Source organism: Malaclemys terrapin, chromosome 18 (genome assembly GCF_027887155.1).
Source record: "Malaclemys terrapin pileata isolate rMalTer1 chromosome 18, rMalTer1.hap1, whole genome shotgun sequence".
NCBI lineage: Eukaryota > Metazoa > Chordata > Testudines > Emydidae > Malaclemys > Malaclemys terrapin.
This window is the reverse complement of record NC_071522.1, coordinates 10,066,131-10,088,737: the sequence shown is the minus strand read 5'-3', so window position 1 is coordinate 10,088,737 and position 22,607 is coordinate 10,066,131. Positions and strand designations below refer to the sequence as shown.

Below are 22,607 nucleotides of genomic sequence, written 5' to 3'. Positions count from 1 at the left end.
CACGGCTCACTTGCCGGAGGATTCTCTGCACCTTGAAGTCTTTAAACCACGATTTGAGGACTTCAATAACTCAGACATAGGTTAAGGGTTTGTTACAGGAGTGGGTGGGTGAGATTCTGTGGCCTGCGTTGTGCAGGAGGTCAGACTAGATGATCATAATGGTCCCTTCTGACCTTAAAGTCTATGAGTCTATGAGTAAAGGGAGCCTTGGCAGGCAATTAACATTGTTTAAACATGCTGTAGACATCATTTAAAAAAAAAAAAAAAAACCAAATAGACAGTCTACCAGCCCCTGATGCTGTATGGAATATGGGTGACCATTTCTAATATTATTGATCCCAATATTACAAAATGGCAATGAATCTTACAAGATATGCCATGTAAGGTATCAGTGGAAAAGTTATGATTTGCTAAGTATGATAATCTTGTTTATTGGTATGCATCATCTTTGTATTGTGAGTTATAAATGTGTGGTATATTGATCTCTCAAACTTGTGCTGTGTTTCTGGGTGACACCAGATTGGCATCAGCATTATCCAGCCTGCTTAATGGTCCATCAAAGGCAATCAGCAATGAACCCATTAAGAGAAGCCGGGGCTACACTGATGAGTCAGCAGGACATGGCTGTGGACAGGGGACTAGTCCAAGAGCTTTTCCATGCCCATGTGCTTGTGTTTGGAACAAAGGATGTACAGGCCACATGGCAAAGGATATAAACAGGCAGCTGCATCTTCTCCATTTTGTCTTCAATCCTGCTTCTCACCTCTGGAGTAACTTCTCTACAAACTGAAGGTTTGAACAAAGGACGGATAGACCCATCCAAGCTGTCGATGTGTTCCAGAGGGACTCTACAAGCCAGCAAACTCATCAACGCTGCTAAGAACTTGATAAATGGACTCTGAAGTCATATGTATGGATCTGACTGCTTTGACCATTTAACAACTCTTTTCTCTTTCCTTTCTTTTATAATAAACCTTTAGTTTTAGCTACTAAAGGATTGGCTGGCAGCGTGGTATTTTGGGTAAGATCCAAACCAGTATTCATCTGATGATGTGGCTGGCCCTTTGGGGACCAGAAGAACATTTTGTATAGTGAGCAGAGTTTTAAATAACTTCTCACTGTACTGGGCCTAGGTGCTGATTGGGAGCCTGAGACTGGAATGCGATAAAGGGGGCTGCATGATTTTTTGTTTTGGCTTCTTGATAACCAGTGTTGGGGACAGGGTGGGGGGTGGTGGTGGTGTTAGGAGCACAGTTTGTGACTGGTTGGTGAAAACCACCAGTCTTGGAAGAATCTGCTCTCCTTTTTGCAGGCTGCCCTGACTTTGGCAATTGCATTGCACGCTATCATAGGCACCTCGGGTCACATAGCCTGAATCCATTTTGGACATTCATTTCATTAAGCTCACAGGTCAGGCACATATCTGGTGCTCCTCACCAGGGTGGATGTAGCGGCTAGCAGTGATGCAGTTTTTCTACTATCACATAATGGTTAATCTGTATTGAACATCCAATCCAACCTCCCCCCAAAAACATAAAAGCACAGAAAGGGCCATAACTCACCGAAACAGTCTGATTTTGACCTAAATTGCAGAAATCTTCTAAATATAAGCAATAATGCAACTATGTGCTCAAAATAGCACTGTTTTGGAAAGTTGGGGAAATATTTAGCCTCCAGTCGATATATTTTATACATTTTCCTGTACACCCTGGGTTGAGAGCCACTGCTTTAATCAATGGCAAAAAATATGGAAAAAAATGCATAAAATATATTACCTTGGAGGTAAATATTTCCCACCCTTTCCAAAACAGTATTATTTTGAGCACATAGTTGCATTATCAGTTGTATTTATAATTGGACTTCTGCCAATTGTACAATTTAGAATTGTATTTCTGCCAAGTTTGGTCAAAGTTAGACTCTTTCTATGAGTTATGGCCCGGGTTGGGGTTTTTTCCGATTGGATGCCCAATAATGTTTAAACATTATATGATACAGAAAAACAGCACTAATTCCAGCAGCCACATCCTGAAGTGATAGCAATTCAATTCTTCTAGCCGATGGGTTACCCTAACTCGTTAATAAGACCCCTTTTTAAATCTGTCTCGTAGATTAAAAAGGGGAGGGCAGTGTTATTGTTGTGGCCATGTGGGTCCCAGGATCTGAGAGAGAGAAGGCAGGTGAGGTAACACCTTTGATTGACCAACAACTGTTGTTTGAGGATACACGCTTTTGAGCTGCACGGAGCTCTTCTTCAGGACTGGGGAAGGAAGCTGAGTGTCTGAGATAATTACAAGTTGGGGAGATTGTTTAGCAGAAGGGGTAGCATGATGGAGGTGGTCACCACTGAGAAATAGATTGTTCTGTCTAAAAGGGTTGAAGTGGGCAGTTAAGAGTTGCAGGCAGTGTGGTGTGTTAGCTCACTAGAACAATTTGTATGTCCCTATTGAGTATATGTATTTATATTTATGTATGTCCCTGTTGAGTATATATTTATGTATAAATATAGCAAGGTCATTTGATGCAATAAAAGAAGCGGTGGGGGTGGATAGTGTGTCATAGATTGTTGTAATAAGCCATCCATCCAGTGTGTCTATTCAGTCCGTGCTTTTTAGTGTCTAGCAAAGTTATGAACTTAAACTCCCAGGCTTGTCTTTTGAGGATGTTGTGCAGGTTTCCTGAAGACTGATGGATAGAGCGATCGCTTTGTGAAAAGTGTTCACCCACAGGGGATATGGCGTTTTTGTCCTTGATCATTTTTCTCTGTGTTCATTCAAGAGTGTCGTGATGGTCACGTTTCACTCACACCAGTGTTATTTAGTGCAGTGAATGTTGTGATGGGCATGTGTAGGACCCACGGCTCTTGAAAGGTGTGTTGTGGGGGGTGCTGATCATCCTAGCAATGGAGAGACAGCTGCAGGTTTGGCATTTCTCGTTTCATTTTTTCCCCTCCTTTCCCTCTATGACTGGAGCGGTGTTAACTGGCTACTTCATCTTGAATGGTCCCTTGAAATATTAATTACTTATGCTAAACAATCTGTTCCTCCTTGTGTTTAACTGTGACACTCAAAGCACCTTTCCCAGACCAGAAGAAGAGCTCTGTGTAAGCTGGAAAGTTTGTCTCTCTCACCAATGGAAGTTGGTCCAATAAAAGATATTCCCTCACCCATCTCCTCTCTCTAATATCCTGGGACCAACACGGCTACAACAACACTGCATACATATTTGTAGTAATTTTTTAAAATAAAATTACTTGGCATCCAATAATTAAAAATTGCTCCCTTTTGTCCCACAATAATTAAAAAGTAGAGGCCCGATTTTCAGAGCAACTGAGCACCCACATCTTACACTGCCTGTAGTGGTGAGGCCACATCTGGAAAGGATTGAGCCTGCGGCAGCCTTGGCTAACACAGCTGGATACTTTAGAGGAGAGGCTCGTGCTTTTAGATTCAGAGGTCCCAGGTGTGATCCCTGCTGCCAACAACCCACCCAGAAGCATTGGGTTACATTAACACTTAGGACAAAGTCAAGTCTCATTGGAACAGCTTTACGCTGAGAAGTTCTCACTGGCTCTTTCCGCAAAGAAACTTAAAGATAAACCACTGCCTGCCTGCAGGGAAATAAATGCCGAAGAGGCAGCAAAATAAAACACGAACAGCGTTAACATTCCCCCTGCAGAAACAAGGCCCTCGAGCCTTTGCAGCACCCCGGGGAATGAGGAGGTTTATGCTTACGTTGCTGATGGCAGTGAATGCAGACAATCTGACTGAACGGCACTATTAAGGCGTAGTCCCAGTACACACTAAGGGGAAAAAAAAATGCAAGAGATGTAATGTTTTAATAATCAGTGGCCAGACTGCCCAGTAAAAGCGTAAGCACGGCACTAAATTAAGAGCAGCTTACTCAACTTGGCCGATTAAGTGGAATTTATGGTGAAGTAAAAGGCAGAGGAATTAGTTTAGCATAACATCTACTTCTGGAGCCTGCCGGTTCACAGTCACTGCCCTCCCATGCAAACAGCACTAATCTACTGGCTAAAATACAAGAATCAAGTGCCCAGAGCATAACACGCGAGACGGTTTTGTGCTTGAGATTCAGGACACCCGGGTTCTATTTTGCCACAAATTATGTGTGACAGAAGTCAGGCCCCAGGGGGCTCAATGTCGCACGCACCAATGAAATTCAATGGAAGCAAGATCCCTCACTTAAACTGTGACAATAAGTTGCACAGGTTAGTAGCTTATCATTGAGATCAGGAGCGTAGTGGGACTCAAAGAAGGATTGGAGCTTCCCAACAAATGCAAAACTCTCCTGAGTTATAACGGTAAGAATTAAAACAGCTTTGAAGGGCTATGAAACCTCTAGTTGTTTATGCCCTGAAGCCTAATCATCGCGGGTTAGAAAGAAACATTTCCTACGGGTACATTCTACCATGACTGCCTACTGCAGGATTTCTCTCTCCTTCTTTTGAAGCAGCAGGTCCTGGTTATTATCTGGGCCAGAATGCTGGATTCGAGGGTCCGCTCTTCTAATCAGGGGTAATCATATCACAGGGCTGCTTTGAGGATGGATTATAAAGTGCTTTGAGATCTTACGATGGGAGGCACCCGAAAAATGAGACTCGTGACAATGGGAGGCAGACTTTTAGTTCTGCAGCCCTGGATCGCTGAAATAAGACTTGCTCCTTTACAATGGGTCCTAAATCTGGATTATATTATTTGCAAAAGCATATGATCTGATGCATGCTAGGGTAACAGTGTGTGTGTGTTCTGTGATCCAATGAGGCTGTCCCAATGAACACAAATTTAAAGCAAGAAATATTTCAGCACTGCCACCCAGTAAATCTTACTCATTTTTCTTAGTGTCCAGAATTTGTTTCAGAATAAATTATTCTGGAAAATTGCTGAAATATCTTTGCATTTTATTATTACTATTATTTGTATGACAGCACCTAGCGATCCTCATTCAGATCAAGGCCCTGTTGTGCGAGGCGCTGTACAAACATATGGTAAGTGACTGCACCTGGCCCAAACGGGTCATCATCTAAATAGATAAAGCAGACAACAAGAAGGGAACCAAAGGCACAGCAAAGAAGTGACTCACTCAAGAACACTCAGCAGGCCAGTGGCAGAACCCGGAAATAGAACCTGGTCTCCTGATTCCTAGCCCAGTGCCCTGTTTGATGGACCATGCTCCCTTCAGTTAAATCAGCACTGTTGCTTATCTCTTACTCCTGTTACCGTTACCTGTGTCAAGTATACAAGACAGAGACGTAGCAAAGGGAATGTTACCTTTTCTCAAGCTCCGAGTCCCTCAGGGTTCCATTCATGAGCTGATTGGGAGTCCATTTCAAAGTCAAGCTGTCTGCTGACTGATGAAGGGAGAGATAGCCAAGAATTGCCTCCATGTCGTCTTTCTGTTTAAAACGATAAACAAAGAAAAGCACATGGAAATCGCGATTTGTGTTATTGAGGAATACGTCAGCTATCATGAGAGATCCCCTAACAGGCCAACCCTGTCCCCACAATTAGCCATGCTTATTCAGTGCTTTGTCCACTTCCAATGGCACTTGGACTTAGACCGTTAGCCACCATGACGTTCAAACTCACATCTCCCCCACCTACAAGTAGGGCTCTGGCGTACCTGATCCGCAGAAGAGCCGAGCACCCACAAATCCAGCCAACGGGAGCTGTGGGTGCTCAACACCTCTGGAAATCAGAGAGGGATGAAGGACAAGGCTTAAAAGTGACAGCAGGTGCTTTCAGATCCACTCTGGTCCAGTGGACACAGGGTCCTATTCCCAGCTCTACCTACCGTGTAACCTGGGCCAAGGCACTTCCCCTCTCTGGGCCTCCATTTTCACTCCCTCCCTTTTCCTCTTGTCCTTTTCGAGAGCGTAAGCTCGGAGGGCAGAGACTGTCTCTCATTGTGTTTGTACAGCACCTACTGCTCGGGGGCCTGATCTCAACTGGGGTCTCTAAGCGCTATTATAATACAAACTAATTCACTACAACCTCTCTTTATTCCTTGGCAAGTGGTCTGCGAATAGGAGCGCGGAGAAGGCACTTAAGGCTGCAGAAATGGTAATAAATTAAAGCTCCTGACAGGGCTGAGAGTTTTCTATAAACTCATAACCCTCTTTCAAGCAGCTGCCCTTCCTCTGCAGGTAAGATCCGTAGCAAATGTGTCTTCTGGGTGTCTGACACTGTCAATTCCCAGCATCAATCCTGGGGGCAGATTTAACACCTCCAAACCCACCAGAAATAAATTAGGCAGACACATCAAACCTGCTAAACAACCTTGTTGGACAGGAGCAAAAAAAATCAAACCCCCAAACTATTCCTAAAACGTGTGCATCCCTGTCCGTCCACCCTTCAGTGGCTGAGGCGTGCTATTGGAATGATACAAGAGCTTTGAAACAAGTAGCCATTCACTGGTTTCTAAACTATATATTAAATTACTGAAATGCAAAATTATTCTTTGCACTGCAGGACTAACTGATATAAAAGACTCACCCCCCTATTGTGCTAGGTACCACCCACCCACACACACACACAACGGAGAACCTACAATCTAAATCAGGGGTGGGCAAACTTTTTGGCCCGAGGGCCACAGCTGGGTATGGAAATTGTATGGCGGGCCATGAATGCTCACGAAATTGGGGGCTGGGGTGTGGGAGGGGGTGAGGGCTCCGGCTGGGGGTGCGGGCTCAGGGGTGGGACCAGAAATGAGGAATTCAGGGTGCGGAGAGGGCTCTGGGCTGGGGCGGGGGGGGGGGGGGAGTGGGCTGTGGCTGGGGGTGCGGGCTCTGAGGTGGGGCTGGGGATGAGGGATTGGGGGTGCAGGAGGGTGCTCCGGGCTGGGACTGACGGGTTCAGAGGGTGGGAAGGGATCAGGGCTGGGGCAGGGGGTTGGGGCGTGGGAGGGGGTCAGGGGTGCAGGCTCCAGATGGCGCTTACCTCAAGCAGCTCCCAGAAGCAACAGCATGTCCCCACTCAGACTCCTATGCAGAGGCATGGCCAGGCGGCTCTGCACGCTGCCCCGTCCGCAGGCGCCACCCCCGCAGCTCCCATTGGCTGTGGTTCCCGGCCAATGGGAGCTGCGGAAGCAGCGCTTGGGGGCAGGGGCAGCGTGTGAAGCCCCCTGGCTGCCCCGACATGTAGGAGCCGGAGAGCGGACATGCCACGGCTTCCGGGAGCTGCGCGGAGTCACGGCACGCGCAGAGCGGCACAAGCTCCCGACCTCGCTCCCCAGCTGGAGCTCGAGGGCCGGATTAAAAGGGTCAGATGTGGCTCCCAGACTGTAGTTTGCCCACCCCTGATCTAAACAGACAAAACACAGTGGGGATGGGTGAACAGTGGTAGACAGAAGTGAGATGACTCACCCAAGGTCATGCAGCAGGTCAGTGACAGAGCCAAGACTAGAATCCAGGTCTCCTGACTCCCACCCCACTAGACCACTCTCTTATTAGAGAGTTGCTATTAGCATCTGTTTGATGTGGGAGGAGGTCCGTTTGATGGGCAGGGGTATAAACCCATTTAAATTGGCCAATTTTAATCCCCACTTGATTCCATTTCTCTCCTTCCTTTTTCATTGGCAGTACATATCACAGTTTAACTGGAAGGGGAGCTGGGTACCGTTAGTGAGGTCTCTGCCTGGGAAAGGAGTTAAAGCTCCACCCAACACCCGGGCTGAGCCAGAAAGGATGGCACTCAGCATCCTTCCATCCCTGAAGGCTCCTTCAGATGACGCATCCATCTTCCGTTGAGCCAGCTCTGGATTCAGATGCTCCCTCCGGAGCTGGATGGTCCAGATAAGGCACTGGCTGGGGATTCGGGATACTCAAGTTCCATTCCTGGCTCTACCACGCTGAGCCAGCCAGTATTAATCTCGCTCCAGTCACATGAACTCAACACACTTGATGCTCAGATACTTACTGGCTGGACCAGGACATTATTTTTCCCATACAGCAGGTGCGTCCTCGAATTCTGGTGCAAAGACTCCACGTATTCTCTAGCCGAAGCTGCAAATCGGTCTTCTGACATGCTCCCGCTCGAGTGCCGTTTCCGGATCTAGGAGACACGAGCGCCGTGGTTTAGCATGCAGGTTACATGGTACCAGTTGCAACTGTACGAAGAGGCCGCTCAGAGCAGCGGCGCCACTAAAAAGGGCATCTCGAGAAATCTCTTTTTGAACGGACTTACTTTCTGCAGCCCTGGGTCCCTCAAAAAAGCCGCCTCACCCCGGCCAAAGAGGCTTGCTGCTCCCCATGGCAGGGAATCAGCACAGGAGGTGAAACCCCTGGCATCTCAAGCCACAAAATTTCAAATCTGGATCTCAAGCCTCCCTACATTGGGACGCGGTTAGAGGGGACATTTGGAGCCAAATGGACTTTCTGCTGTGACGAAGGCATGCACAAAAGTGTTCTCCGTTCCTGGCAATAGGTGGAGGCTGCCTGTGGGTGTTATCTAAATACCCGTCCACCATTCTGCCCTTTTGTGGGGTTTCCTTCTGTGCCAACAACAGGGAAGGGGCAGGCTGCAAATACCTACTCCCAGCGCTGGGCGTTTTGAGGGCGAGTCCTGGCGCCCGTGAACTCCATGGATCCGGTGTCTCTGAACCAGCTCGTCTGCTGACGGGTCTGTCCAGTAGTGGTCAGCTGTTTTCAGCTTGGTATATTCTAGCGCACACGGCCCAACTAGGAGGACAGTAATGAGAAAGGATCTTTAAGAAGAACAGACATTTGTTCACACTCATCCTCCAGGTCAGAGGTTAAACTGAGGCCCTTTCTGCTCTTGTCTGGTGAAGCTAATGATCTCACAGCACAGGTTATAACCTTGGTGTTCGGGCCAAATTCCCTCGCTTAATAAACCAGGTGCTGTTAGGAGACTGCAAGAGAAATATTGCTGAGCACATAATACACAGCCACTGCACGATTAGTACCTCCAATTCCCTGCTGTGGGACACCAGACCTAGAAAAGTGCTTTAATAAAACCAAATTCCATTCCGCTCTATCATCAAAGCCAGCAATCAAACAGTAAAACAAGATGATCTGTCTCCATTCCCCTCCTGCTTCAGGGAAAATGCAATAAGCAAAAAAACAAAACAAAACCCTAAACCCCCCGGAGCGAACAACGAAAGTACTTACCAAGGAGAGAAGCTAGGATTGATCCATAAACAGGATCTGCCAATAAAGCGTCTCTCTCATAATATTTGCTAGGAATAAAAAATAAAAGTGGATTAGAGTCAAGTGTTGGTATTTTCAAAAGCTCCCAAGTCACGTAGGCGCGTGCGTTCCATTGACTGCCACAGGTACTTGCTCCTGAGTCACACGACTGCTTTTGAAAATGCCATCCATTACTAGCACCTAGCACAGCCTCAGGGGAGCGATACACAGCCGTGCGCCTTCTCCAGAGCTGCAGGCCAACTCTTCGGGTTTGATCCTGCGGACAGGCACTCCGGAGCATATTGTTATTCCCCGCAGTCCTGTTGAAGTCACTGGAAGGGTAGTGGGAGTAAGCACATGCCCGGGGGTAAAAGTTTGCAGAAGGAGAGGCTCAGTTTTGAAGCAAAACCTTATTAAATAGTAATTCTACAGCCAAGCGATCATCCCAACGGCAACTGCAGACAATCGAGTTACCTGGGTCTCTTAGACAGGCTCAACATTAAGGTGATCACAACTAAAAAGGGGAAAAAAGTGATTTAATCTATTTTTAGAATATGTTTATATATAAAAATGATGAACAATTTTTTTTATGTAGACTTGAAGTCAACCATTGTAGCTCCGCTCTTAGCACAATACTCAAGAAACCACAGATCACCACACTTAGCTCCACAGATCCAACAACCACCCCAGACACACGAAGAAATTCGTCATCTACAGCCACGTAGTCAGTTACTGTAGAGTTTGCTCTGACGAGAAAGGCTGGGATCACCCTAAACACACTTAAAAATTGCCCTCACAAAACAAGGACACTCCACCAGGGAAGTAGATCGCACCATGGAATGGGCCCACGCACTCCCAGGAAAGCCTGCTTCAATACCGAAAACAACAACAACCCACTGACCACACACCCCACTGGAAACCATAGGGGGAAATCATCAAGCAATATTTGATGGAAACCACATCCTGAAAGAAATATTTCCCAACCCCCCTCCACCAACCTCCCAGCCTTGCCAAGCTCATCATCAGAAGCAAGCTCCCTACAGACCAGGACACAGCAACTCAAAGCAGCACCAGACCCTGCCAGAACAATAGATGCAAAACCTGCAGACACATTTCCCCTGCTACAATGATCCATACCCCCCACAACACACTGTTCAAGGTCCATGGGTCCTACGCACGCCTATCACAACACCTGGTGTACCTCATCCCGTGCATCAAATGCCCCAATAACAACTATGTGGGTGGAACCAGACAACCACTATGCTCTTGAATGAACTCTCACAGAAAATTATCAAGGACAAAAACACCGTAGCACTCTTGGGTGAACACTTTTCACACAGTGATCACTCCATATCTGATCTTTCAATACTTATCCTCAAGGGAAAACTCAACACCTTCAATAGACGAGTCTGGGGACTTAAATTCGTAACTCGGCTAGACACCAAAAGCTTTGGACTTAACTGGGACACTGGTTTTATGGCTCTTTACGACAATTTGTAACACCGCCCACACTGCCTGCTAACCTTTAATTGCCCACTTCATTTTAAGAGGTCTCCTACAGCATGTGTGAACCCCTTATGCTTAACAATCTGTCCCAACTTGTATTTACCTTCCCCAGACCTGAAGAGCTCTGTGTGGTTCGAAAGCTTGTCTCTCTCGCCAACATAAGTTGGTCCAATCAAAGATTACCTCACCCATCTTGTCTCTCTGAACATAATATTATTTTGCTTGTATCTTCCACTAGATGGGGCTCAAACTCTATGCTATTTCCGATTTCCAAAAGGCGAACAGCACTAAGCCACCAAGAAGTGATGTAATCCCATTGATCAGGAATATTCTCTCGCTTTAAAGAAAACTTTTCAGCATAATCGGCATGGACTCAAATATAGTCAGCAAGGAAAACACAACAATACAAAACAAAAAAACCAACCTTGATGCTGTTTTAGAAGCAAAGAGACAAGACACCCCTCATCCTCGGTCCAGGACCCAAGACTGGCAGTGCTGGATTGGGACCAGATACAGAACAAGACTGGACTGGGAACCAGTTTTAGTGACAGAAGGTTGGGTTGTCCAATCAGGCACCCACAATTACCTGTGCTTGCATTACACCAGATATGTAGATCTCCATGCTTCGTGTGCACCTCGCAGAGCACATGCTTTGCAGAGATAATTTAGGCAATCGCGCTCACCTAACTTTGAAGATATGTCCCTAAATCTTGTAGATTGAGGAAGTAACCATTATACTCTTGAAAGAGGGGTGCATTTCTGCAGCATTGTGGGGTGTTTGAAAGAGATCATGGGCCTCACTCATGCTACCTTGCTATCAGGGGGAAAACCTGCTTAACACAGGAGGAGAGTTAGCCCGGAGGTCTTGAACCAAAATACCCCCATGCTCCATATGTCTCCAACACACAAATCACAAATGGCTGTTTAAGCAAATTGGGATTAGATGCCACCAACAGAATAGTTTTCTTTGAACATTCCCAAAGACCTTTCTCTTCTCTCTCAACAGGAAGATAGAACAGGAAAATATATTCCTCTTCTGACATGCTGCCAAGGAAAACGTAACCCAGACTTTGAAAATACTGCGGGAGAATGACAGAGTCTATATACTTTAACTGCCCCTGTGGACTCCCCCCGAATGCCATTCTCCTTTGCACAGCCAAGCATACATCTCCATCGATAAGAGCAGCACTGAGAGCAAAGCAAGTTACATCCTCAGTGGCCGCAGAAGTGCTCTCGTTTTGTGACTAGCCTAGGCCAGACCTCAGGGTTTCCACCATTCCTTTCTTCTGAGGCCACCAAAGTCTCCCCAGTATACTCCTAATTCTACTGTGTTAGCTGTGGGGGTGGAGGAGACGAGGTGAGGACAACCTCGCTGGGGAGCCCAATGCAGGAGGAGACTTGAGTAGAATGCCAAAGAGCTTGGCCATGTCTGCTAGAATCCAAATGCATCACTTCCACAAGGTGCCTGAGCTCTCTGCCAGCCTTGAAGGGGGAAATCTCCGTCACAAACGTAACCCTTCCAAATAAAGGCAACATGTCGTCACAGGACTGACCTACCCCAATCAGATCTTCCTATCGTTTTCTAAATTTTCACTCCTCACCTCCTTTTGCTCCCTTCTCCCCTTTCTCCCTTTCCTCCGCAGAGGGCACGTGCTCCCCTGGCACGCTACAGCTTCTCGCTTATGAGTCTCAAAAGCGCCTAAATGACTTCGGTGTCTAATTCTTATTGCAATTTGCAAGTCAACAGAACTTAGGTGCCTACGTCACTTAGGGCAGTGGTTCTCAACCAGGGGCACACGTACCCTTGAGGGTACGCAGAAGTCTTCCAAGGGGGTCCATCAACTCATCTAGATATTTGCCTAGTTTTACAACAGGCTACAGAAAAAGCACTAGCAAAGTCAGTACAAACTAACATTTCATACAGACAATGGCTTGTTTACACTGCTTAATACACGATCCACTGAAATGTAAGTACAATATTTATATTCCAATCGATTTATTTTATAATTATGTGGTAAAAACAAGGAAGTCCACAATTTTTCAGGAATAGTGTGCTGTGACACTTCTGTATTTTTAGGTCTGATTTTGTAAGCAAGTCATTTTTAAGTGAGGTGAAACTTGGGGGTACTCAAGACAAATCAGACCCCTGAAAGGAGTCCAGTAGTCTGGAAAGATTGAGAGCCACTGACTTAGGGTCCTTTGATAATTTTACCCCTAGACTACAGCCAGCTGACATTTTGCAACGTTTAAAAAAAGTAGTAAAAAAATATATATATATTTTTTAATGTGCACGATTTTTTTACTGGTTCTTTGAGCTCTCCCGCACGGTGACATTTAACTGAAACTTCAAAACATTTTCACACTGTTTCAGAAACAAAATACAAATTGTTGGGGAATTTTTTTTTTTTTTAAACTTTTTTCTGCTCAGCTCCGAGTTTACAGATGGGACACGGACGACATTCGCTACTGCAAAGACGCGGCGCACCTTGGTCCGACAAACAAAACCTTTGCGCTGCCAGCTGTTTGCTCCCCTCTTTACCTGCAGTTGTCCACCAGGTACTGGACGATTTTGTCCAGCACTTTCTCAATCAAGGCTGTCCGCACCCAGATGTGTCTGATGGCCTGCGGCGTCAGGACAGGCGTTTTGCTTGAGGTAGAGCCCTGCCTCTTGAGGGATCCCTGGCCATTCGGCTGATTTTTCCTGCAAAAGAGAGACAGTGAAAGTTGTTGGAGTGCAGATTTTTACGTTGACAGAGCTCTGCATGCACATGTATTGGAATATACAACGTGCATCAGACGAAATCAGATGTGAACACTGTGCTTTATGTTTACCACTGCACTGGGGCTTTGGGGTTGTCAAGGTTCCCTCCCCACTGTAAACTCTAGGGTACAGATGTGGGGACCCGCATGAAAGACCCCCTACGCTTATTTCTACCAGCTTCGGTTAAAACTTTCCCAAGGCACAAATTCTTCCTTGTCCTTGGAACGGTATCGCTGCCACCACCAAGTGAGTTAGATAAAGATTTAGGAAAAGGACCACTTGGAGTTCCTGTTTCCCCAAAATATCCCCCCAAACCCCTTCACCCCCTTTCCTGGGGAGGCTTGAGAGTAACCAAGGTGAGCACAGACCAGCTCCTTGGGTTTTTAGGACACCAAAAACTAATCAGGTTCTTAAAAACAGAACTTTATTATAAAGAAAAAGTAAAAGAAGCACCTCTGTAAAATCAGAATGGAAGGTAATTTTACAGGGTAATAAGATTTAAAACACAGAGGATTCCCCTCTAGGCAAAACTTTAAAGTTACAAAAAAACAGGAATAAACCTCCCTCTTAGCCTAGGGAAAATTCACAAGCTAAAATAAAAGATAATCTAACGCATTTCCTTCCTATTACTTACAATTTGTAATCTTAGATGCTTAGTTCAGGTCTGGCTTTAGGAGATGTATTCTCCCTGCCCTGGTTTCTCGCTGACCCAGAGAGAACACACAAAGGGAACAAAGCAAAAACCTTCCCCCACAGATCTGAAAGTATCTTCTCCCCTTATTGGTCCTTTTTGGTCGTGTGCCAACCAGGTTATTTGAGCTTCTTAACCCCTTACAGGTAAAGGAGGGATTTTTTGCTACCCTTAGCTGTATGTTTACGACAGGGGCGTTGGGATCCAGAATTTTATTTAGCCCATTATGACGAAAGGGCCAAAAGTGATGAATAATTTGGGGTGCCTCCATTTGGGGGATAACCAGACAGAGATTTTAAAGGGGCCTGATTTTCAGGGGCCAGATGTTTAGTACCCTCGGAAAATCAGGTCCCTTGAAGGCATTTCAAGTTGAAACCCCAACTACTGGGACACTCAAAATCACTAGTCACCTCGCAGAGACCCGTTTACAAAAAGTAAAATCTGAATCCACAGGCAGTTTTTGAAATCCCCCCAAATGTGGGGGCATTTGGGATCCCATCCTACTTCCCCATTGTAGATTGGATCCATTAGATTAGACAGACTGCATAGCAGGTCCACTGACCCCGGAGGAGCGGCTCTTCTGGTCTGGCTGAGACTGCATCCCAACCGAGCAAAAATCTAAATGTTCCAGAGAATCAACTGCCTAAAAGGCGCAGATGTTTATTTCTAATCAAATGTAACTACAAACTTCACTTAGTCCTTGTCGAGCTGCAGGAAGGACCGTAGAAAGGATGGATGCAGACATTCAAATAGTAACGTCTGGAGACTCATCAACGGCATTTCGACAGTATCCTCCATCCTGAAGGATCTCAAGGTGCTTTGGCAGCTGTGTATGTGACAGCCACCATCTTGGGCAGATGCACTGGGGATCTCCAGAGCTAATAGCACGAGCTGCTAGAACTTGAGTTTAAGAGCCAAAGATTTCTAATTGGAGCCATAAGACTCTAGGTTCCCTGTGGATCAGGCCCAGAGGGGGACCCGTAACAAATACTGACCAATGGGTTAGACATTCATCCAACACCCAAAATGCAGCCACCTCTGGGATGGAAGGCAGCAGCCCCATGAATAACTGGAGCACAGCACGCTGCACAAGAGCGGGGGCAGGGGAATTATGGGAAAATCTCTACTCTTAGGAAAAGTTCCATGAGATCTTTGATGGCTACGGAACAGCCATTGGGGGTGTCTCTCTCTCTTGTTTTTTTTTTTTTTTTTTTTTTAAGGTCATGTCCAAGTGATTTGGGTTGAGAACCAGAGGGTTTGGCATGAGATTTTAACAATGGATTCAGGGTTTCCAAAGGGCTAGCCAGTGGCAGTGCATTTGATCAAAACTCATCCAAGTCCCAGGGAAATAAACAAAGGAATGGGAGGTGGCTGGTCGTAGGCTGCGGTGGCTACAGAACACACCTGCAAAGCAATGCGGAGATCAGACGGCTCAAGTAAAGGAGGCGAGTTAGAGGGAGATGTCTGCAGAGCCCAGCCAGGTCCAAAGGCTGGGGAAGGCGCACGCCAGCCAGCAGGATGGGGCAAGAGGTGGGGCTCATCTCAAGGAAACAGACAATTAAAGGTTACGGATGATATACGCTGAGCCCGACTCATCCCTGGGAGGCATCAGTGGATTATGCCAGGGATGAATTTGTCCCACTTTCTCAGCCAATCTGCTCTTAAATCAGAGCCAGTGTGATCTGGCTTTGATGGGGGACGGTGTGCCAAATGCAGAGGGGCAGAGTTGAGCAGCTGCTCCGAGCGCTCTTTTGAACGCCGTACCCAGCAATAAGGTCCATGTCTAGCAGCAGCTCCCGTGCTGCACGTTATTGATTGGCCTGACTCGACCCTACTTTCCTTTGGATTTTTTACAAAACAGCCTCCAGCCTATTAAAGGAAATGGCCCAAATGCACATGCTATGCCTTATCGATCGATTCTTAACAAGAACTACTAATCCAGGGCCAGATTTGGGCTCCCCCCCTGAGGCATGCCAATTCTGACCTGCACACACTCCCTCCCCAGGCCATTTCTTGGTGCAGAGATTGACAGGCCCACGACACAATGGGAAGCAGTCCAGTGAGCTGCGCAAATACGAAATTGACACCACTGCGTTTTCCCAGGATTTGCACTCCACTGCCCAGACAGCACACTGGCTGGCCTACGCCCGTTCGCATCAGCCTCTTGTCTGCCGTGCTCTGTTGTCCTCATTTCCCCTTCACACTTGGAGCCCAGGGCTGCAAGGTTTGTATAATTTTTGGTGGTGCCCAGAATGGGTCCAAGCAGAGTTGTCCTGTCCATTGGACGGACCGGGACAACTGCCCCGGGCCCCATCGTTTGGGGGACCCCGCGCTTCAGGGGGATGTGGGGTCCAGGGTGGTGTGAGGGGCTAGTGGGGGGGCTGGTGCCAGCAGCAGCGAGTGACCCAGCCCCAGCCCGCCCCGCCAGCTCCCAGCATCGCTCGGGGGAATGGGCAGAAGCTGGAAAGAAGTGGGCAGGGACTTGGGGAAGGGGTGGAATGGGGGTGGGGAGAGGGCAGAACAGGGGCGGGAAGAGGTGGGATGGGGGCTTGGGAGAAGGGTGGAGTGGGGGCGAGTTCGCTTGCTGCTGCAGGCTCTAGGTCCCCCGCTAACCCTACAGGCCGCCCTAGACCCCGCGTCCCCCTGAAGCACGGGGTCCCCCAAAGCATGGGGCCCAGGGCAGTTGTCCTGGTCCATCCTATACACGGGGCGGCTCTGATTAAACATAAGCCCAAACATTGGTGGAGCTGGGCTCACGTTTCTGAATATTGGTGGAGCCCGGGCACCACCGGCCCATATAACTCACCGCCTATGTTCATTTCCCTTCCCCCTAGCAGCGAGCTTCATATTTCCTGCTACCCGGAGTTTATTGCCTTAAAGGCCAATATTGATTATCCTTATTGACACTGACATTCGTATGCTTGGAACCGGCCAGGGATGCCTCCTGATCCAGTGGCAAACTGGATTAAGCCATGTAAACATCATTCTGAACCTTCCCTCCACCCAAGGAATCACCGGTCCAAGGTAAAACCGTATGGTCTAGCAAGTTACAAGCCCAACAGTTGCTTGTCACTGTCGATATAATTAGTGACCTGAACAGAGTTGGAATCAGAGGCTGATCTTTGTAGCTGAGTTTGCTGCCTAGAGCTTCCCAGTTTCTTAAAGGTGACCTACAAAGGGAAAAAGAAAATGGGTTTGTGCCCTTTTTTGCTTCTTTCTGATGCACTAGGGTGACCTGAAATGGGAGCACTTTTTTCCTCTCCCCCGTTTTGCATCAACGCGGCTTGTGCCGTTAGTTATGCAGCACAGAAGGAGAACGCTGCTCCATACAGAACTCCTGTAATGCGGCAACCAACGAATAATATAAGAAATGAAGATTATAAATACCATCATCAGAACAGTCACCCCAAACCCTTCACCTAATGAGGCAGTGCACAGGATGTAGAAAACAATTTACTGTAACGTGCTCGCATTCCTGCCAAGTACACAGTATGGCCCCGACTCAGGAAAGCACTTAAGCATGTGGACTAAAGCCATTAGATTGGAAGCTCTTTGAGGCAGGGACAATCTTGGTGTTTGTACAGTGCCTAGCACCATGAGGTGCTGGTCCATGACAGGGGCTCCTAGGTGCTGCCACAACCCAAACCAATAGCCGTAAGAATAACCGTACCTAGTCAAGGCAGCTCTTAAGCATGTGACATCAATGGACTTAAGAACATGCTTAAGGGCATCTACCCTGCCCCACAGTTTGGACTACTGGAGTGTGAATAGCAACACACCCCAAAGTGCTGCGCTGTAACTCCGCTATGCGGACACTGCAGGTACAAACGAAAAGGCTCCCACTTCACAGTAATATAATTCTCTTTGAAGAGGATTGCGTTAATGCGCACACTTAGTTTGCACCTGCAGCGTCCACGCGGGCGAGTTACAGCGCAGCACCGCGAACTGTGGGGCAGCGTAGGCATGCCTTAAGTGCTGTCCTAAATAGGGATGCTTCTGTGAATCGGAGCCTCAGGAATCATTATAACAGTGGAGCCAGTTTCTCTGATTGTATATATTCAGTGAACTGAATTCAAGTCTCATCTGCTCTATTTTGTTAGAGGTCACAGCTGGAGGTCCCGGAGCAGTGGACTGGGAGTTTTCTCAGCCTTTAATTGAAGGGGTGTGGATGTTGAATTTTTAACAAAAAAGTCTCTCTCTTTCAAACGTTTAAACCAGACCAAACGAAATGGCCCCGACTCGGGAAAGCACTTAAGCATGTGGACTAAAGCCATTAGATTGGAAGCTCTTTGAGGCAGGGACAATCTTGGTGTTTGTACAGCGCCTAGCACCACGCAGGTGGGACTCCTATTCCTAAATGACCTCCGCTGAATCAGCCGGCAGGAAGGACACTGCAGGATCATGGCCTTAAAGTGGAAGCGCCGTGGGGAAGGGACCAGGTCTCACTGTGTGTTCAGACAGCGCCTAGTTAGTACAATGCTAACTGGGGTGTATTGAATCCAGTGTCACTTGCCCTGTTCCTCTAGTGGGCCTATCAGGTCTCCTAACGCACGTAGAGAAAAAAGGGTGATCCAGGGGAACAAACGAGCACGCAAAGATAAACGTTCAAGCCTTTACTCCATAAAGAACCAGCCTCTGCCACAAGGCGCTCTGTCTGGCACTGGCTTTGGCAAGGGGCGAGCCGAGACTTCTGCTTTTCCGCTAAGCTCTGTTTATTCTGTTACCTGATCCCATCCACCTCCACCCAATCTGTCTGCTTTGTCCACCTGTCGCATCCTGGCCGATACCTAGACAGCGAACTGCCTGTGAGCAGCAACTATCTTCTGCGTTATTTGTCTCGACAGCACCTGGTATAATCTGGGGTCCTGACCCTTGACTGGGGGTCCCGGGCACACCGTGATGCACATAATGAGTAAAAAAACCAGCGTAAACCCAGTTCTCGTCCTTTGGCCCTTTGCCACTCACTTGAGAACATTTGATCTTTTGAAAATGTTGACAAAAATTCATTTTCGACAAGTTTTGCAATCGTTTTCTGACCGGTTGAATTTTCCCCCCCAAAGTTGCCCAAAGTAATTTTCTGAGCAGCTCTACCCGTCCCCTTCAAGCCACCATGACTTTCTCACATTAAGAACAGCCCTTGGCCTTACCTGCCTTCCGCCTGCTGCTGCAGCTCCTGCGCTTTCTTGCATATGTCCCCAGCTACCGCGTACGTCTTGCCAACTTTGGTGAAGAGGGCAGCGACCTTATCGGTCCGGAGGAAGCCGGCAGCTCTGCGTTTCAGCATGTGCAGGAGGCACACCTCCACCACAGCTGGAAAAGGAAAGGAGACATCACCATGAGCACTCAGATCCTCCACTCCATTCTTCTTGGCATGTGTCAGTAAGGAGAAGAAAATCATCTAATGAAACGAATCTAATATCTTCGGAGGGAGAGAATATGGGCCAGGGCAGTAAGTAATGAGGACCCAAGGGTTCTATTCCTGTTCAGCTGCGGACTCACTGTGTGACCTCAAACAAATCACTTACTCTCTTTGTGCCTCAGTTTCCCCATCAGGAAAGCAGGGATAACAGTACACTTACCAGTCCCACGGGAGTGTCATCAGGCTTGCTAATTGCACTGACAGCCTGGGATGAAAGTTGGACTCTGCAGCCAGGTTCTCCAGGAACCCGCATAAACCCAAATATCCCGGCCGGTGTCTGTATCTATGTTTATATTTCTTCCTGTGGGCAATATTTTGTGCCTCAGGGAGCCATTTATGTGGATTATATAACAGGAGACTGGCCTTCTAGGAATTGAAAAGCAGAGAGAAGACCAGATCTCGTAATTGGTAATGGAGTATATCCAAGCACCAGACCCACAGTGATGGGTCCCCTAAAATACTATATTTTAATTCCCATAAATAATTGTAATACCGAGCTTTATATAGCACTTTTTCATCAGTAGACCTCAAGGTCAGTATCATTATCTCCATTTTACAGATGGGGAAACTGAGGCACGAGTAGTGAAGTGAAGTGACTTGCCCAAATTCACCCAGCAGGCCAGTGGCAGAGTCAGGAGTAGAACCCAGGTCTTCTGAGTCCCAGTCCAGTCCTCTATCCACTAAGCCATACTACCTAAAGAATCTCACGGGACGTGTAAACGCCAGTACTATCATCCCCTTGGAAGGTGAACGAGACCTTGATGCTGCTCCGACTGACTCCACAAGGCAGGATCAGGCCCTAAATTGGAGGTACACAGAGCTAAATATGTGCTTTTACTGAGGACCTCTCATTCTTGGCAGGAGCTCCCCCTTGTTTTAGGGAGATCCCACGTCCTGTATAATCTGGTGTTTCCCCCAGTCTGGATCCATGTGCTTATTGCGAAGTGACAGACTGTGACAGACCTGGGGGCATGTTCCCCAACCCCTCCCTTGTTGCAGGGGTGATGTTGCCATACACTTGTAGTTTGTGTCAGCTTTGTGCAGAATGTCACCAGGCCGGATGCATCTCATCCTGCCCCCATTTGGACAAATCTCCTAGTCCAACATGTTAAATGTTTCCCCATATACTGAGGTCATTGACTTGAAAGCAATTTGCTGTGCATAATCTAATCTGGGGACTATGCAGCCTTCATCACTGCAGTATCTTGATTTGCAGAAGCAGGGTAGGACAAATCATCCACTGATCTTCCAATCCTTACATGCTACGTATTAATCCTACATATCACGGGGTGGGTGTTTGCCAACAACCGCAGAGTTCAACTTTATGCAGTGGAATGTGCATCTAAAACCAGCCTACCAAAACAAAACACACTGCCCCATATGTCGTCCGCCCCCTGGGCGGAGGAGAAGAAAAAGAACAAGCCATGTGTGACACGTTCGTCATGTCGCTTAATGCACTTCTGCGAGGCGCTCAGATCACACAGCAAAGAGGGTGGGATCAGAACCGAGATACATCAGAACAGATCTGACAACCTAGATCAAGAAAGCTATGGATGGGGATGGGGATGGGGCTATTTTCCTGCTTCTTAATGTATCAGATCCGGTGCCTATCAACTGAACTGGGCTCCTACAACACTACCACCTGCAGAGCATTCACTAATGATTGGCCCTGCTTTATTGGTGACTAACACAACACTTAGAGAAAAACGGGAGGGGGGGGGGGAGAAGAGGAAGTGGTCTAGCCAAAGGGACTGCGTCTTTATCATAACAGACGTAACCAGGCGTGTCTGAAACCAGCTGGGACAATTAGCGCTGGAGATCTTGGGGGAACAGGGCTGGCTTTCCACAGCTTTTACGCAATGAAAGAGACTTCAGTGAGGAAGATGATGGATTTAATGGCGGGGGGGGAGGGTGTTGTGTGTGGGGGTATTTTTTTTAATAAAAGGAAATGTACATCAAACACAGCAGCAAGAAGGCTGGATGGAGATATCCATCCCTGGACAGTGCAGCACATCTGGCTTGAGCATCATGGGATTGATCCAGTTCTCCCTGAAGTCTCTGGGGAAAACTGTCCATTCCCTTAGGCCTTGCTAGGTGGGAAGCCTCTAGGTAAGACAGACGAGTCTGTGTAGGGACTTGTTTTAAAATCTGTTTTCTCTTGTGTTATCCTTTATTCCTGCTGTTAAGATTAAACAATACTTGGGTTTAAGCAGGCTGTCTGTTCACCGTATTCACTGCTGGACACAGACTCCTGAAGGGAAAACCCCAGTCAGACCTGATGGGTAGAAACAGTGGAGATACAGGATGCTGTAGGCCTGGGGCCCAGTCTAAGTATGGGAGAATCATGTGACCCCACTACAAGAGAGATAAAAGCCTGACACCTGAGAGGGTGCACTCAGAGAGACCAGGACGGGGACAGAGATACAGCAAAGGTTGCCAGGTGTCCGGTCAAAAAGGGACCCTAGCGGCTCTGGTCAGCACTGCTGACCGGGCCATTAAAAGTCTGGTCGGCGGTGCAGTGGGGCTAAGACGCCCTGGTTCAGCACGGCTCCCGGAAGCGGCCGGCACGTCCTTCTGGCTCCTAGGCTCAGGGGAGATCAGAGAAGCTGCCCCCGCTCCGAGTGCCGGCTCTGTAGCTCCTATTGGCCGGGAACAGCAGGCATTGGGAGCTGCGGGGGTGGTGCCTGCACACGCCGGGGGGCGGGGAGGGGGAGGGAGAGACAGCGTGCACAGCCACCGGGCTGCCCTGTGCCTGGAAGCCGGACATGCTGGTCGCTTCCAGGAGCTGCGTGGAGCCAGGGCAGGCAGGGAACCTGCCTTAGCCCTGTTAAGCCGCCTGAGGTAAGCACTGCCCGGCTGGAACCCAAACCCACACCCCAGCCCCCTGCCCCAGGTTGAAACCTCCTCCCACTCCCTAGCTCCCTCCCAGCGTCCGCACCCCCACTTGCACCTCAACCCCCTACCTCATCCCTGAGCCCCCTCCTGCACTCCAAACCCCTCGGCCCCAGCCCAGAGCCCCCTCCTGCACCCCAAACCCCTCATCCCTGACCCCACCCCAGAGTGCACA

The 22,607-nt window shown here is 47.9% G+C and overlaps 1 protein-coding gene across 3 annotated transcripts in view; it reads right to left on the bottom strand.

The window, feature by feature from the left end:
* The window catches only part of SGSM2 (small G protein signaling modulator 2), a 131,280-nt gene that overhangs the window by 31,668 nt on the left and 77,005 nt on the right, over positions 1–22,607 (bottom strand). For all 3 annotated transcript variants that reach the window (XM_054008510.1, XM_054008511.1, XM_054008512.1), the window contains exons 3-9: positions 19,269–19,431; positions 13,209–13,370; positions 9,146–9,213; positions 8,550–8,695; positions 7,935–8,069; positions 5,289–5,413; positions 3,732–3,799 (exon numbers count right to left, since the gene is read on the bottom strand). In XM_054008510.1, coding sequence (XP_053864485.1) covers positions 3,732–3,799; positions 5,289–5,413; positions 7,935–8,069; positions 8,550–8,695; positions 9,146–9,213; positions 13,209–13,370; positions 19,269–19,431 — 867 coding nt within the window. The remainder of the gene's footprint in view (positions 1–3,731; positions 3,800–5,288; positions 5,414–7,934; positions 8,070–8,549; positions 8,696–9,145; positions 9,214–13,208; positions 13,371–19,268; positions 19,432–22,607) is intronic.